At 42.3% G+C, this 18,649-nt stretch overlaps 1 protein-coding gene across 1 annotated transcript; it reads right to left on the bottom strand.

Moving 5' to 3' along the window:
- Positions 1-16,539: 16,539 nt before the first annotated feature.
- LOC6536923 lies at positions 16,540-17,518 on the bottom strand. The gene is made up of 2 exons (XM_002097456.3): positions 17,337-17,518; positions 16,540-17,287 (listed from the first exon to the last, which is right to left on the bottom strand). The coding sequence occupies exons 1-2, from the start codon at positions 17,422-17,424 to the stop codon at positions 16,668-16,670; spliced, it is 708 nt and encodes a 235-aa protein (XP_002097492.2). The 5' UTR covers positions 17,425-17,518; the 3' UTR covers positions 16,540-16,667.
- Between the last annotated feature and the right edge of the window lie 1,131 nt (positions 17,519-18,649).

Genomic DNA, 18,649 nt, shown 5'->3' with positions numbered 1-18,649 from the left:
GTAAAATATATGCGAAATGTACGCATATGCCAAAGGGTTGAAGTTGCAGTAATTCCGGTGCTCTATGTGGCAATATGGTTTATTTATGTTGCTCTGGGAAGTACGAAACATTACTCTGTTTCCTTAATAATTAAATTTTGCCCAACAATATATAATTCAAATGAATGTAAAGAATATTTGAATTATTTTTATGGAGTAGAAATATATATATTTAAGCAATATTATATACATATGTGTAATAAATGTCTTTGAATTATTTACTGTGCGCTTATTTAATGCCTCCTCGTGGGCAGACGCACTTCATCATCCCAACCATACTCACAGGTCCTGGCAGCGTGAAATTAACTGACAGAGTCCTCGGCAGGACAACTTTTTATTTATACGCAGTCATACATTTAAATATGACGCAAGGCCAGAGAGGCCGCACTGGCAGGAGTGTCCTTTTTTCTGCTGTCAGGCCAAGAAAATGTCCTGATTCTGAATCTGGACCGGAATCTGTATGCCCGTATATATAATGGCTCGAAACTTGACCCGCAGCTGGTGGAAGGACTTCGCGCTTGTCCCGGCTGATTTATGGCATTTTATACAAACGTCAATTTGATGCAGCTGTCACTGCAGCGGAAGTGCAATCTGCGAGTTAAATGCGTGCAAAAGCCATTTCCCATGCCATTTCCATGGCCAAGAAAAATAAAATTAAATGGCCGCATGTAATTAAGTCGCTTAATGTGCCTCAAATTGCCAACTCGCTTCGGTCAGAAAAACGTCCGGGGCTTATGAATTTCCACGCATTAATTTTATTTCCCTTAATTTTCGTACCCTTTATGCGGCCTTCCTTTTTTTTTGTTGCTTTCTTTGTTTATCCCCAATGTGGGCACTTTTCCGCTGCCAAGTGTCATTTTTGATTGTCGCCAAAGGAAATGGAGTGGGATTATATCCTTGCCTTCTGCGATAATTAGCGGAAAACTTTGGCAAGCATTTGACAAGGCTTGCAAAAAGTGGCCATTAAAAATGTGCCATTATCGGATTGCAGCTGGCAAAAGGGATTTTCCATTTTCCGTTTCTTTAATTTTTGCTCAACTCTTTCATTGGGGTGACATGCAGAACTTTAGTTTCAATTTGCAAACGTCTCACCTGACTTGGCATGATTGGCGAAAATGCTGAGTTTCAATTTAGAAAAGGGATTAGGTGTGCAGCTGCATATCATAAAAGCCACGCCCCCATTGCACCGCCCACACGGAGCCACTGAAATGAAACAATAAAAATATCCACAAAGCTGCATCCCATACGAATATAATGCAATAATAAAATGGGTAACGAAAGCAAGAAAAAGCACATATTGGAAAAGTTTTTCAATTTCAGCAAAGCTTTTATTTTACATGCAAAGATCCCGCACCCACCCACACACTCGCACCTCGGAAAATCTGCTCTTCCAACACCATGAACCACTTCCCACCACTTATCTCAGTTGGGGCCAAGTGCAGGCGGGAAAACCAAAACTATTTTGTTGTGAAAGAGAAATCCTCACACATCCCGAACTCATCCCCGAAAACGGAAAATACAAAATTAGAAATGGGAAACCCGGCAACAGAACAACGCAAATGCAAAATGTAAGCAATAAGCGAAAATGAAATGAAAACTCATGAATGGCCAACGAGAGGAAAGCGAAATCAAACCGAAAAAGCATTTTCCGAGTATTATTGGTGGCCAACTCCCCGTCTCCATGGCCCTACAACGTGCCCCTCCTCGATTATTCCTGCTCCATCTCCATTCCCAGCTCCATTTCCATTTCCACTTCCATCTCCATCTCTATTCGCATATCCATTTCCATTCCCCATTCTCATCGACTTGGTATTTGTAGTCGTTATGCAGTTGGTAGTGGAATTTTGCATGCCGCAACGCAGTTGGCCATGAAATGGAAAAAGAAGGCCAGCATAAGCTGGAAATTACCGAAAAACCCCGTATCCGTGTCCGTGTCCATGTCCGGGAAATAGAATCAAAAGAGCAAAGCTCGCGCAGACGAAGCGTGTGATAGAGTTGCTCCTTTATTTATGAACGTCTGCGGTGGCTAAGCGCCGTTTTCCCATCCAAATGACCATGGTTGGGGAATCCTGCGCCCACTCTTAATTACGTCCAGGACCTTGAGGGACGATCTCTGCCACAGCCGTGAAAAACACGTGGATTCTGCTGATGAGCCAGGACTGTAAATCATTTTGCATTTGGACGTGGCTCCATAAATTGGCATCATGCTTATAATTTAAGCTACTTAAACCAATTAGAAATTGTATTTACAACGAAAATATTAGTTAAAAGTTAGTAAAAATGAGAAAATACTTATAGGTTTTTGGTTATTTAGTGTCATATTTAGATGCTATTTTTTTCCCCAGTGCGATTTTCAGACTTTGCTAGGCCCATTAACCCCTATTTCATACCTTGATGAATTGCCCCAAAAGAATTCTCATTTTTAGACATTCAACTGTTGAGCGTGATTTTCACAAAGGACGAGAGAAAGTTAATGCGTTTGTGTAAATGTTAAATCCTTTCGCTTTCATGCCCTTGACTTTTGACAAATGCCAGGCAATCTATGGCACTCTCCTTCGAATTCGATGGAAGTCGTCAAATTTCGCTTTTGACCAAGGCCCTGGTTCCAAGAAATGTAATCCACATGAGTGGGAAGTTTATGTGCGGTCCACGCAGTGCTGTAAAAATCCTGCATGAATTTGCATATTTTCGGGAGCACAAAGCACATGGCGGCAACAAAGAAAAAAGGTAAATAAATATACAAAATTTGCTGGAAGAACTGCTGGGAATAAGGTTTGCTTTTGTTGAACTTTACGCGTCAAATTTTACATAAATCTTTATTTTCCCAGTACGAAGGGAAATGTTTGCTTTGAAAAATGTGCTGCATACTTCTGGGCGAGTGCTGACGATTGGACTGCGCACTGGGATTGGGATTCGAATTGGGATTGCGATTGGGATTGGGATTGGGGGTCCTTCTACGAGTCGTATCCGATGAACTGCCCTAGTGACTGGCAACCGGGAACCAAATGGAAACCAAACACGGAACGACAGCTTCGAACTGCCGTTAAATCAAACATAAAACCCGGAAAACTGACGGAGAGTAACTCGCCTAGCAACAGCCACTAAACCGAACAAAGTCAGCTTTATGGGCCATCAAAATTGCACAACAAGCTGCCGCTGAACCCACAGGTTATGCTCGCTATTTGCTGGCCAGATTGGTTGGCCGTGGCCATCGGCATTGCTCCTGGTTAAGTCCATTGCCTAGTTTCAAACGCCTTGATTGCACAAAATATTGTTGCGAGTGTCCGTTTTCAATCCGAAATGAGTGTTCATCAAATCTACATAATTCGACCCACAGGATGCTAGGTGGTTCAATCAGTCCGGCAATCAGCACTTTTATTGTTGCTAATCAAAGGTCAACCGCACAGATTGTAACGAAACAGAGTTTTGGCTAGTTTTGCGGCCGCCATCCGTTCATTCTCGTTCCGGCCAAATCTCATTTCTCATTTAGTGCTACCGCTTCGACCCGATGTCAGCTTTCCATCATCCCAAGCCCAAGCCCAAACCTCATCCTGATCCCTATTCGCATTCCCATCCTCACTCGAATCCTCATCCACATCCGCATTCCCAACACGTAGTCGACGCATTTGTCGTCCGTTAATCAGCGCGTTGATTTTTGAGGATTTATGACAGTGCCGAGTGCAATTGCCAGTTCGGTTTTTGGTATATCCTTCATCAATTAGTTCACGCTTTGGACTAAACTTTCAGTGGCTCGAAGTTGCAGCTTTAAACATACTCCTATAGTCCGCATTTCCATCAATTAATTGCCTAATCGAAAAGCGCCTGACTAACAGCTGCACCATAAAAAAAACGTTTACAATTAGTCGATTTGCAGATTTTGTCTTTAAAGGTAGGATTGCCATAAGCACAAATCAATACATCTTGAAACCTATTTATTTAAATATATATTGCTGGAAAATATATTTTCTTGTATTTTTCTAAGTTTGCTTCTTTCCACCTTGTATTTTTTTTCACTTTGCCAGTGTAGTACTTTCCAGTGTAGTGCTCCCCCACGCCCGTATCATGGCTACAGCCAATTGCACTTGGTATCGGATATCAATGCCAGCCCTCAGGATGGAACTCATCCCTTGGATCAGGCATTGACTTGTACAAGAAAAACCAATTAAAATGAAAACATGCAACGTGCCATGGAGCAATTTATTGCATATGTATAGCTGTTGTGCGGCTTTCTCCGATTCCATCTAGGAGTTGCTCCCTGCGATTACCCCGATGCCATTCCCGGTTCCCCCGATTTGCGACTCCCGATCCGAATCCCTGGTGTTGGTCTTTATCCTGTATGCGCATCAATGACTCATTAATGGGGCAGGGGAACTGGCGATGAAGTATGCCACACAGTGGCTCCATGCTGATTCATTAAATGCAACCGATTCAGTTGAAATCTGACCTCCCTCTCCGCCGCAGCAAACACTGTTTGCTGATATAGATTGCATATTTGTTTTATTGCTAAATACCATGGTTTCTTGGCTTATTGCTTTTTCCACTTAGGCACACAGAGGGCCACATATCAAGTTGATTAATTAATTCCTGAATTATGTGCTCTGCCCCAAGGAATGCGTCTTTTATCCGACATTTTCGTTATATATATACGAATATCTTCGGCGCTGCATCTGTTGACTGTTGGTCAGATAGTAACATTATTTTAGCATTAATTGGCTGTTCGCAATGTGTTTGCTTAATTCCGTACCTTTTACTTTCGACTTGGCAGCTTATTGACTCTCGACAGACTTGTTGAACAGTAAATAATTACACTTTGCCGGCTAAGACCTGAAGGTTCGATAATGTCCATTTTGCAGCTGTGAGGCACTTTTCGTTGCCTGTAGCAAGTTCCAATCGTAGTAACCGCCAAATATTCAAAACTGATTGGCTCTCAGCAATGTTCAATGACCAATATGTAAATATAGTTACTATTGGTTGATAAGAGCTAAATTTAAAACTATAAAGAGCATAAAAAGAAAGCCTCTTTAATAATCTATTTATTGGATATATTTCCATAAAATGGATCTACGCCATATGGTATTCATGAATATAATGAATTAGAGAAACCTTTACACAAACACAAATATTTTATAAGGTCAAATGGTTATTTGCCCAAAAGACTCCTAGCTCTGAAATGTCCTTAGTTAAGCTAGAGCTGCGGCAAGTCTGCAGCGGATGTTGCAAATGCCAGAACAACGAGCCACATTTCTCAGTTTCAGCAAACTTTTGCCTCCATTTGTGTGCTTGAACCGGGCTCAATGGAAAAAGTGACACATGTGCCGCATTTGTTGTCTCAGTTCTTGTTCGTGTGCATTGGCGTAATTAATTTGAAGCGGCGCCAAAAGCGGAAGCGCCGCCCCCGCCAAATGCCCCTCGTCCATATGCTAATTGTGCACATCCGGATCCGGCGGTGCAAAGTTCACAAAATGCACCCCAATGATTGCTGGCTTTGTGGCATGTCAATTAGAAAATATCGCAAAATCTCTTCGAAAAAACCAACTTGGTCTCTTATTAAATCGTTTTCAGTGCGCATTTACCCAACTTTATTGCTCGCAATATTTGCATTATTTCTCAATTTTGGCGGGCCACGTTTAAGCATTCGTACTTATATTGCCGCCATTTCACACAGCTGACACAAAACCATTTTTGCCGTCAGTTTGCATACTCTCTGGTGTCACTCGGCCCGGCAGCTGTTTAAAATTCAATAAAAAAATGGCAAAAATATGGCAAGGCATGTAAATTGTGCCTAATAAAAGTCTTATTGAATTTGCAATATGCCCACGGAAGCACAGAATTATTTAACCGATTTCAGCCTACATATGTGTGTGGAAAGGCATTCACACGGACAAAACACGGATTTACATATAAAACAGATTGTAATAAATGCAGGACAAATATCGGGGCGAACATTAAAAGATAAAAGCTATATGCGCCAGGGCAAACTAAAAGCAATATTTATTTAATGTTTAAGTGCTATAGGTTAAGTAAATGATTTACCTCTAAAATGCAAAGAAAAGTCTAGAAAGAAAGAGGGGTATTTAGCTCTTATTTATTCGCATAAATATTAATGGAGTACATCAAATAAGCAGAGTGATAGAAGTACACCCCAAATAGGTAATACTTTTGGCACACAAAAGCACAGATAGACCGCAAATCTGAAGCGATTGCGCATAGTCGTAATCTGTCCGTATTGGAAGTTGATTTGTCATGCACGTAGCGTTTGTCACATCAACACCACCAGTCCAGTCCAACACCAACGCCAGATACAGACAGAGATATTCATTTTGGGGGACGGGACACGAGTGATGTATGCATTGCCAATTGTCACTTTTGTTGACTGACATTGACGTGAAATGTTTTTCATAAACTACGCTCCGGAATTTGTGGGCAACTGCCGGAGGCCTTTCTCCCTATCCCCCTATCCCCCACAGGATGTGGTGCGGCATTGAGAATTGCCATCCGTACAGGCAAAAATGCTCGCTTTCTTCTCGACTTAATGAAAAAGTTTTTATTGCCACGTCAGAGACACATACGCGCATAAGAAATGTGCCGGCGAAAACTATGAGGGACGACCTCGAATAATAAATGAAGCGCCTAGGGCGTGGCCAGGACCTCTCGGATCTCGAATATTCCCGTGCCAGGAGATTGATGACACTCTTCAAATTCCCGCCCAGGGGTGGAGCGTCAGCAGCCCGAGGCTTTCGTGTCTAATTAAAAAGCAAAAGGACCTCTCAAATGATGCGCGCCCAAAAGGGCCCTATTACTCATACGTTATAAACACATTAAAGACGGCGACTCAACTTCGCGGCGTTGGCAACATAAAATCTAAACAATAATTACACATGCGACTGCAGCACAGCATATGTTGTGGCAATGGCTCCCGGGAGAGCTGCCTCCACAGCCCCGTCGTACTCATGTACGTTTCCGTGTCCGAAGCTCGGGTTTTGGGTCTTGCGTTTCTGGGTTCGGTGCCCATAAACGTAAGTGAATTAACCATTCAACTAACATTACGGCCATTAAATCATTTTCGTGTGCGCTGCGTGCGGATGGCAAAAGGGAAAGGCAATGGCAAGCCCGCAAAGGAAACTCCTGAAACTCCTGACCAGGATTCGGATTGGGGCGTGTGCTCGTCTGCCGCTCTCCTGCTCTTCTGCTCTTTGGCTCTTTTGCGCTTCTGCCTCGTTTGCTGCATACTTTTCAGGACGCAGCTACACCTGCAGAAAATTTCCATTTAAAATATAGCCAGTTGCTGAAAATTATTTCAACGTACCTGTCATTTAAGATCAGGCCTAAACTTAAAGCCATATTATTTACAATTGAAAACTATTTAGTTCCAAAAGATTAATATAAAAAGAGGACAGAAGCCAGATACTCCGAAATTAATTTATTACTTTTACAATATCACATTGTTTCTCCCGGTGCACTGCCACGGAAAAGAACATGCAAACTAATTTGATGTTTGCCGCCCCTTGCCACCTTTCCCCCCAAAACGCACTGTGTGCGTGTGCTTTGCAATTGAAATTGAACTACAAAGTGTGCTGATGAGTTCGTGGGCCCTGCGAAATGGAAGGGCATGCTGAAAAAGTGTTTACAGCGGTGCAATAAATTGCGCACCGCACGCAACTCGCTGAAGGGGGTTGAGGATTTGCCGAAGGAGTGGCAACGGCGGCCCAAGTGCAATGGCACTGGGTCCTCGAGAGGGCGGCCGGAACCCCTGGTGGTGGAGGGCATTAACGAGGCGTCAAAAGGTGCGATTAAGTCGAGCGAAGCACCAAACACAAAAGACTTCGGGCGCAGCGGGAAAATCAATTTATGACTCACGCACACCTGGCCTCTTGCGAAACGGAGAAATGGAGGTGTGAACAGTTTAGTTCAACAATAATCTGATTTGATTCCACGAGCCGAACAATGGAGCTAAATGGGTTTATACCTCACTCCCAGGTCATACGATCCACTTCCTCAATTGTTGTGTTTCGTTACTAGTGCGATTGTATGCGTAATTGCTATAGTTGATGTGATTAATTCATGCATGTAACGGATAAAGCTGATGTACATAACTAATTGTACTGCTAATCTTACTCTAAAGTTAAACGCGTCCAACAACTGAAAGCTGTGCATTTATTACGAATATATTTTTTTTAAATGACGATATTACTAGGAACCGTAAAAATGCTTCCGTTATGAACCCGTAAACTTAAAGTCGCCCTCCATTGAGCACCCCCAACGACACTTATCAGGCAGACAGGAAACACAAACAGGCCATCAACCTGCAGCAAATATAAACTCTGGGGACTGGGGGCTGGTGGCTGCCATATTCTATTTGCGGATCGCGGATGAAAGGACGCTATCTTTATGTGGCAGTAAAGGTGAAATAAATATCTTAACGAGCCGAGAGCGGCGCTGAAGTGCGTCGGCAAAATGAGCCGTAAAAGCAATCAATTCGCCATGTGTTTTGGAATGAAAATGCAAATGTACGCCAAATCAAATAATGTGCGATTGCGAGTACTCCGAGATGGGAGACAGAACACGTCGTGGAACTTTCACAGACTCACAGATTTATTTGCATTCGTCTGAGCCGGGGCTTCTGTTTGGGTTTGGGCCAAGTTGCGAGCAAACAATTATGAGGCAGGTTTTGAATCGAATACGAAGCAGAACCACCCCCTTTGATGACACACATTTTTGATAAATACGATATGTAATTGCAAATATTTATTTGCGCGCACGTATGACAAAGCAAACAGAGCATACACGCGCTGAGTTTTGGCGAAAAAGTAAAGAAAATTCCCCCACACTGCCCAAAAAGGAAAACGTGATGCTGTCAGCACTTGTAATTTTTAATGGCAACTCTCGAAATTTATGGCGCCAACTCCTGGCTTAATACCATGGACCACATGCAAGTAGACAGGGACAGGGTGAAATGCTGTCTGCAGCATTAAATGCCAGCTGGGAAAACCCGAACTCTGCTTCCCATTCCCCTTTCCCTGTCGTAGCAAGAGGGCAATTTAAAGGGCGAAAATATTGGTCGAGGTCACTCCCCCTCCAAAAGTGGGAGGTCAAGCATCTCGCACAGAATATGCAAAAAATCAAAAAATAGTGAAAAGCTCGGGGAAAAACACACGCCCTCTCGTGTACTCGAAATTGGCAGAAATTAGTTCGAGGGGTGCATAAATTTATGAAAGAATAAGGGCGAGGGAGTGTCCCTGTGTGCTGGCTCGAATTTGTTATTTAAGTGGCATATGCACGCATAAATGTTGAATTTTTAATTGATTCCAGCGGATTCCGCTGCGAGGGGAGAAAGCTTTTCAATTAGGACTCATAATATACGTTAAGTGCTGCTCATTGGGCAGAAGAAATTAATGGCCTGATACAATACAGTGCCGAAATAAATAATTAACTATCTGCCCACTTGAAAACTGCACTTTCATCACTTTGCTTATTGATTTTTGTGTGCATATAAATAAGTTGCATACTTAAACATGTTCAGCCAGTTGTAATAAGTATGAATCATTTTTACAGAGCTATGGGAAAAAATAAGTATACCTCTTGCAATAACTGCACTATTTATATATATATACTTCTTGCAAAGCCAGTGAACTATTTTTATACTATGAGCTTCTGATTATTGGTCGTAAGTAGTAAAGTGTGCTTCAGCATTTGCCCCAAACTCCTGCTAGCATATTAATGTGCTCAAGTACCTCATAAGCTATGATGTTATAGCCAGAGTGTGATGTTAATTAAATGTTCATGATATGGGGAAATGGCTGTCTTGTACTTAACGTCAGCGAGAATGTTTTCTGTAATGCTGTTCTATGCTTGGAATGGTTCTTACTTAAACCAAGTAAATACTTTGTATTATGAAATTCTCCTTGTGAAAAGAAATAGTATTTAATGGAGTAAGTCATATGATGACTGACTATTCTAACATTTTATTTTCTGGGGCAAGTGCTTTACCGTGTCATGTGGTGGTTTGTGGTTTTGGTTTGGCTTGGACTTTACAAGAATCTGTTCAATTTTAAAAAGCATCCACACATAATGGAAAAGATAAATGGTGATTTCACAGCGCAGTTGACCATTGAAATGATGGATTATGGCACTCCTGAGGAGCACACGCATAACTGGCCAACAAATCGTGGCCAAAAATAACAGAGCACCGCAATTTACGTACTCGCAAACTAGGAAAACAAATGGAGGCGGAGGTCAGGAGCCAAACGTGAGCACACTCACGCTCACAGATACACAACCAGTCACGCTGGAAAAGCAACAGGAACTTTGGGGAAACTTGTAAGTTTGTTTGCCCACTGACTGCCATGGTTGTTTGTCTTCTTGGATGGGTTAAGCGGCATGGGTTAAGGCTGAAAGTGGCCTTCACAATGGAGCCGGAATCCCCCGAACCCGCCGCACCTGTCTGAGTTGCTTAATTGTGGCCAGGACTTTGGTGGGCCACTACAATCCTTGGACATTGGTTGTTGGCTTGTGGGGTTTTGTCACCGGCTTTGCAGTCTGGCCGCTGACATTTTAGTGGCCGTTCATATGTTAATATGTGGGGCAAAGGGCTAAAAGGTGGGACTGTGTGGCTCTAATTAAAAGCTACACATATGGGGCCAAAGCGAAGACTTGGTCTAGGGAGTTTGGCCCTCAGCTTAACACTGTCACGCATGGCTCCGTGTCGAAATGGTTTTGGCCAAAAGGTTAAGGCCAGGTCTAATCACTGAGATGGGTCGCAATGTACGCACGCCCGCCCAAGAGTCACAATTAGACTAATGAAAGCGGCATCAGACTGCGTAATTTTGTGGCTAATTATACCCGTTACTCGTAGAGTAAAAGGGTATACTAGATTCGTTGAAAAGTATGTAACAGGCAGAAGGAAGCGTTTCCGACCATATAAAGTATATATATTCTTGATCAGGATCAATAGCCGAGTCGATTTGGCCATGTCCGTCTGTCCGTCCGTCTGTCCGTCTGTCCGTCTGTCCGTCTGTCCGTCTGTCCGTCTGTCCGTCCGTCTGTCTGTCCGTATGAACGTCGAGATCTCAGGAACTACAAAAGCTAGAAAGTTGAGACTAAGCACACAGACTCCAGAGACATAGACGCAGCGCAAGTTTGTCGATTCATGTTGCCACGCCCACTCTAACGCCCACAAACCGCCCAAAACTGCCACGCCCACATTTTTGAAAAATGTTTTGATATTTTTTCATTTTTGTATTGGTCTTGTAAATTTCTATCGATTTGCAAAAAAACTTTTTGCCACGCCCACTCTAACGTCCACAAACCGCCCAAAGCTGCGACGCCCACACTTTTGAAAAATGTTTTAATATTTTTTCATTTTTGTATTGGTCTTGTAAACTTCTATCGATTTGCAAAAAAACTTTTTGCCACGCCCACTCTAACGCCCACAAACCGCCCAAAACTGCCACGCCCACACTTTTGAAAAATGTTTTAATATTTTTTCATTTTTGTATTGGTCTTGAAAATTTCTATCGATTTGCAAAAAATCTTTTTGCCACGCCCACTCTAACGCCCACAAACCGCCCAAAACTGCCACGCCCACACTTTTGAAAAATGTTTTTATATTTTTTCATTTTTGTATTGGTCTTGAAAATTTCTATCGATTTGCAAAAAATCTTTTTGCCACGCCCACTCTAACGCCCACAAACCGCCAAAAACTGTCCTTCGCACTTACACTAGCTGAGTAACGGGTATCAGATAGTCGGGGAACTCGACTATAGCGTTCTCTCTTGTTTTCATTTGGATCGCATTGCCTTCGGCGGTCTTGTTTGTGTTGTACCTACATTTGGCTTTTGCCAATTAAAATAAATTATAATCCAATTTTTCCGTAAAAAGGGGCTAACGAGGGGATCCAGTCTTACACAATTACGCGTAGATTTATATCATTTCAGAATGTCGCGACGTCCTTGTCTCCGGGGATCCAGATCCAGTATTCATTTGCTTAAAATGAGAAACGAATAAAGAATAATGAAAAGCGTTCGGATTTCGATGGGATGCCGCAGACAGACTGTCTGGATTTTTCTTTTTTTTTTGCAAGCTCTCTTTTTGTCTGCTTGCTAAAACAATTTTCCCTTTCTCATTGAAATCGACAGGGGCCGCAGCGATGTCGAGAACATTTTGATGGATTAAAAGTTAAATGCCCGCGCCCCGCGGGGCATTTCACATTTTCCAGTCACTGGCTGTTCAATTGCAGAGGCAAAAAAATAAAAGTTTCGCTGATGATGAGTGGATATCGCCGGGCTCTTGCCCCACTGATTTCTGCAATATGGCCAATAATCGGAGCTATATTCAGCTTTCAAAGAATTAAAAGTTGTGTAAAACAGCTGCAAAGCTAATTAAATTAAAACCATTCGGTATAGTAGTTTAGATAAGTCAGTTTTTTCGGGCTTACATTCATTTTGCATTCACTAACGAAGCCAAATTAAAGCCGCAGACCATAATTTACAACCGAAACTCATGCATAGTGCGAATATATACCATCGGCAACCACAGAAGCTTATTTCGCTTCTTTTTAAATGACACGCCAAATATTTGCGTGTCATTTTTAATCGGAACCTGTGCAGGATATTGAATGTGACTCTTGATTTCGTGTTTGACTTTTTGACATGCGCCAGCTGTAATAATGGTGTTAATGGCAATTAAATCGGATAAAAGGTTGGTCCAAAGAATGTTGGACTGTCTGCTCTCTATGTAGTTTCATGGTTAGTTTTTAATGCTCCTGCTCTGCTCTGGCTGCAAAGTTCGAGCGCTGACAGCTCGACGGCAAAATGTCTCTCGGCAGCCGACACCGACTCTAAAGTGGTAAAAACTTTTGCGGTGATAAGCGTCGTCCTCTTGGACTGAAGGAGAAGAACCAAACAGGAGCTGGGGCTCGGGCTGGAACTGGTGGCATTTCTGAGGTCCTGATGCCAATGGCTTGTGGCAGCGCATAAAAGTATGCAACAGTTTTTAGCTTCCGCATTATGCCCAACTTGTTACTCAAGCCACAAGGAAGTCAAGTTTGCTGCTCCTGGCTGGCCGCATTCTGTGTTTTGGCCCGTATCAGTTCTCGTCTGAATAGACACGTTATCTATACACAATATGGCGTCAAGTGAGCTCGGTAAAGGCACGTTTGAATGATGCCCACCCACTGAAACCCAACCCCTAGGAACTTGGCACAATGTCGTGCATTTCTTTTGTAGTTCAGTGTTCCATTTTTGTGTCTCTGCCGAAGACGTGCCATTGTGTTCACACAATATCTGGAAAAGCCATTTCCCATTTATTTCAAAAGTGCCTAAAACTTTTGGCCGCTTGAGCTTTGCCTGCAATTATCAACTGCCAAATTCACACACAGTCACTTACTCACTTATGTGTACCTATTCGAATGCAAATTAATCAACCGAAATAAATCTAAATTAGAGCTCTTGACACCAGCACAACGCACCGAGTTCAATTAAAATTTTCATTTCAACAAGTTGAATTAAGTTGGTCCTAGCGGCCACAACAATGCAGTATTTTATTGCCCAAGTGAAGTTTACCTGGACGCAAAGTACAACTGGGAATGAACGCCTCTGTATTTTGTAGCACATAAATTTGATTTGTTCGACAAGCCTACAAGGATAGGACAATCCACAAGGATACTACACATTGCGCAAATATTGTACAAAATATTGAAAAATAATATGATTCCATAGGACTACAGACATACATATATATTTAAGGTTGTATGATACTTATTTCATAGGAAAATGATATACATCTATTTAAAATATAATATAATAAATTAAAGGCAAATATTTTTCCTTTAAAAGTTATATTTTTTGTAGTTTACAGTGGACTATAAAAGCTACTGTTCGCAAACTTTGCAGCAAAGTTCAAGTTTTGCATTGCACTTTATATCATTGGACGACACGCAGATCGACATAAATAATTCATGCTTGATAAATTAAACAATATACTAAGCAGCCATTTGTTATGCATAAAGTATGCGCCATGTGCGCCAGACTGTGGCACACCCATACCAACGCACTGGATCACACACACACACAGCATTATGGAGACAAAATGGCGGAGGCTGTCGTTGCAACAAGCGACAATTGCAACGCCTGTAAGCCCGAAAGAGCGGAAACGGAAACGTGCATAGTGCATGCTATTTGCACAAATGTGTGCAGGAGCGGGGGGATTGTCTGGGCCGCCACTACCACCATTATGCATTGTGTCTGCGCGGGAGTTGGTATTGTGAAGAGCTTTTATTTATGGTCACTTGGAAGCGAGACTAGAACGTCTTGAGTTCGTAGCAGTGGCCAAGGAAAAGTGGAGCTTATACCCAGGCCAATGCGAATATCAAAACAAAAATGTAAACATAATTAAATATCGCATTCAAAGTGTACTAAAAAGCTCCTTTTGTTTTAATGGCTTCCATTCATTTAAGCCCGTACTAAAGGGAAAACAAGCTATGGTGCGCACCAAAAGTTTGAGCAACTATATCTATGCAAGGCATACCCCACGGATAACGAGATTCCCCACTAACCTTGACAATTACTCATAATCACTGCTGGTTGCACTAACCTTTGCCCCAGGGGCGACTGCTGCTTGCCACAGTGCAAACACAACAGTAATTATGTAATGAATAAAAGCCACATTCACAGTTGCAGCATGGCAATAGGATGTGCTGAAATGGGAAAGGGGATGGCGACGGGGATTGGGATGAGCATGGAGATGTGGTTGAGGCAGGGGATGGAAATGGGGATTGCCTTAAATAGCGCATGTCATGTGTGTGCCCCTCTTCTGAAATGTCTAGGCTTCAGATACTGTAATTGAGAAGCAAATTACGGCTGTTCCTCATATGACCACAATCCCACTACCAATTTCTGCAGAGCTTAGAAAGATTAAGGGTATTTTTATATTGAAGCAAAAGTTTTTAAAATATATTAATAACTCACTTACCTAAAGGCAAATTTATTTAAGTTTAAATGGGATGACAGTGGCTCACAAATGATTTAGGTCCAAGTTAATTTGCGTATTTGAAATAACACAATCACAATCTCGTTAAAATTGTTATGCATACAATAATCCACACAACTAGCTAGGTTTTGTTCAAAAGTTGCCAAGTCGCCAGCACTGGATGGCTTCCGTAATTATGTATACGTCATGTGTTACATGGCGGCATAATTTAAAATGAAATGTCTGCCAAAGCTCGGTAATATTTGGCCAAAAGGCGAAAGGCAAATGCGAAATGCAAAAGGGAACAAAGTAGCACTCGTGACGAGCAATTTACTAGCGCTTTGTTGTTCAGCAGGCGGAAGATTTTAATGATGCCCCCAGAGTCTGAAGTCCCGGCATTTGGCATTTTGCATTTCCTGCAGCCACTGCTGATTTAAATTAATTACTGCTAAATTTGCCCTGGCGCAGACGCCGATCGCAGACGCCGCTTAAATTGGCCAACGGGAACTTGGCAGAAACTAAAGCTGAAAGTTGTTAAAATCGCGGTAATCGATACACGTAACTCGAGGCTCGGGGCTGGGAGATTCAAGCTTGAAGCTTGTAGCTAGTGTCATAACGCCAGACGCCCTGAGAACAAGGCAAACAAAATTAATTTAATTTGCACACAGAGCTGGCTTTCGTGAGCGTGTCTGTGTGCGAGTGGCTGGGATTACGTTCCATGGAATTTAATGCAATTTAAAACGCATCAATTTTCTGTGTTGCTGCAGCGGACATTGTCATGTCCTCGCAAAGGCGGAGAAAGGATTTTCCATTTTCCCCACACGCACACAGATGCACACACGCACACATACGCACACATACGCGCACATACCCGCACACAAGCACGCTGCTGTTGGCAAATGCCATTTAAGCTGCAATAATAAAGCTGAATCACAGGATGCATCTGCATCCGCTTCCTTTCGAAGTCCGTGTCGCTTTCTCCACCTAGCGGCCGCATTAACTTCTGACGCTTGCTTTCGGTTATATATCCTTACGGATTTCTCGGCAATCACTTAATTAATGATAAATATTGCCCAGAGCCAAGCCGCCAAGGCCGACTCGCAACTCCGATTCCCCAACAAAGCTGTCATCAAGTGTCCATCCCCCACAAAAGTCGGATAACAACTCAATTGGGCTAACCCAATTCCCCGAATATTCAGTTGACCATGGTTCATTAGCCAAAGTCTTCGGTTGTTTCTCTTAATACTCTTCAGGTGGAAAGCTTTAAGTTTCGACTTTAAGCAGCTTAACTTCGCTCACAGTTTGGCTTGGGTTCATAACTGCCCAAGAATTTATTGTTTCAGCTGTCCGGGATGCCCTGGCACTTTGCGATGTTGCATTTAACAATTTTGACTTGGCCAGAGAGTTCATAAAATACTTTTGCGTTTCCTTCAAGATGCAAGAGGACTCCAACGAAAATGTCTTGCCTTAATTTAAACTAAAAATTATATTTATATATAATATTGCTGTCACTTAAGCCGACTTTATGAAAACAACTTTTAGCACAAGCAGAAATTTATTACGGTTTGTCCAACCTCACAAGATATTGACCAAAAAGCGCTCACCTCCAATTAACAAATAATTAAATTGCAATAAAAATAAAGTTAAATCACACAAGTTCGGTCTTAGATCAGAGACATTGCGAACCATAGCAGAAATATGGTCAACACACATCCCAACTGGAACCATCTGAGAAAACCAATCTGAGCTCCGATCTTGTGGTACAACATTGGCAGAAGTCTAAGGACGCAGTAGAGATCTTTCTCTATGCTGCTCTCTTCACATAAAATCGATGCCGACCCATGTTCGGGATCGTTGACCGTGAACCAGCTGGGGTACTCCGAGTCGCAGCAGAGGTACATTCCCGTTGGACGAGGCACTGAGCCAGGCTGGGCCGGGACATTACCGTCCCTCTGATGGGCATGGGGTCCCTCTCCGTGGAAGGGCAGGATGTCCTCGTGCATGACCAAATGGCGTAGACAGAGTGGACAGCTCGGCATTGGAGTACCACTTAATTTGGGCCACAGGCAAGTCCAGCAAAACAAATGGCCACAGATGGTGACTACACCACCACGCACATACTGGTGGCACTCATTGCACACATAGGGATCCAGATGCGAATTCCTGCGACGACGACGGACACTTCCAGACAACTGGATCCCTTTGGCATCTTGGCCACTTTTCTTCTGCTGCTGATTGACTTTTGCGTTGAACAAGTCTGCTGCACCCTTTGAAGTCACCTTACCTACTCAACCTAAATATTAATAATTTGCCATCTAATTGGAATGCCTTACCTTGATTAGGATTCTCGGCAGCCCCATTCGCAGCCATTTCTTTATTTATACGATTTGGTTGATTATTTACTCGATCAACAGCCTCCATTATAAATCGAATTTTTTTTTAAGCTTTAAAACCAATGTTTCAGTTTAGATAAGTATATTATTGTGCCTGGCAAATTTGTGACAGCCTAGTCATAACAAACGTCACACTTTAAAATATTTATACCCGTTTCGATTCGTTGAAAAGTGCATAACAGGTGTTAGGAAGCTTTGCGACTCTTTAAAGGATTAATAGGCAAGTCGATCTGGCCCTCTCCGCCCGTCTGTATGAACGTCGAGATTTATGTAACTATAAAAGCTAGAAAGTTGAGATTAGACATAGAGGCTCTAGTGAGGCCTACGCGATATCGATATGCCAAAATAAGAACTTTTGCGTTTACACTCGCACTAGATGAGTAAAGGGTATCTAATAATCGAGGAACTTGATTGCGATCTATCTTATGTTAACTGAAACTATTTTGGTAGATCCCATTACAAAGCAATTTAATCAAATTAAATAAAATTATCGGTAAATAAAATATCACTATAAGCTAACTTGGTTTTAAAAATTTTGAATTAACATTAAGAATTAAAAGAATTAACATAAGAAAGGCAAATTCTCAGCGATTTTCATTCTGTGGGATGTTTTAATGACAGATTCTCATCGTTACATAGTTTATACCAGATTTTGTTTAATTTTGCAGACTTTGAGTGATTTATATTAAAGCCAGTCCATCATTTGGCTTAATGCCAATGGCAATTAGACAGAAGCTGTTGCCGTCCGACCAAGGATCGCAAAATAGCGACCTACGCACGCCGAGCAGTTGACAGTTCCGGAAAAACAGCGGAAAATCGAAATTCGTAGCATTCGCCAGATGTCTGACATATGGCGGCATAATTTATGCGAAAATTGAACCGGATAGTGAGTGGAAACTTCGCGGTCCGCTGCCGCTGTATTTAAATTCTGACAATTGCTTGCATTGTCCTGGCAGCACGTCTGCGGCATTGTTTAATCCCGATTTTTCGACATCGATGGGGGCCATCGACTGCTTGTTAATTGACCCACATTTGTGATCTGAGTACATAATTAAAAGAAAATAAAGCGCGGGCTGCACCAAATAAACCCGCCGACAGGCGTTCGCACACATAACAATGACAATAATAATAAAAGTGAAGTTTCACAGCGAAATTACACACTCGAACAGAATTAAATAAAGACCGATTACGCAGTGGTGTAAAATACCCTGTTCTGGTTCTGATTAAAAACAAGTGAGAGTGTTGCGCGGTGA

Source organism: Drosophila yakuba, chromosome 3R (assembly GCF_016746365.2).
Source record: "Drosophila yakuba strain Tai18E2 chromosome 3R, Prin_Dyak_Tai18E2_2.1, whole genome shotgun sequence".
Taxonomy (NCBI): Eukaryota; Metazoa; Arthropoda; class Insecta; order Diptera; family Drosophilidae; genus Drosophila; species Drosophila yakuba.
This window is presented reverse-complemented; position numbering and strand designations above follow the sequence as displayed.

Coding starts and splice junctions, on each gene's coding strand:
- LOC6536923 (XM_002097456.3), bottom strand. CDS start 17,424: ATGGAGGCTGTTGATCGAGTAAATAATCAACCAAATCGTATAAATAAA. Junction 17,288..17,336: donor TGCCGAGAATCCTAATCAAG/GTAAGGCATTCC, acceptor TAGGTTGAGTAG/GTAAGGTGACTTCAAAGGGT.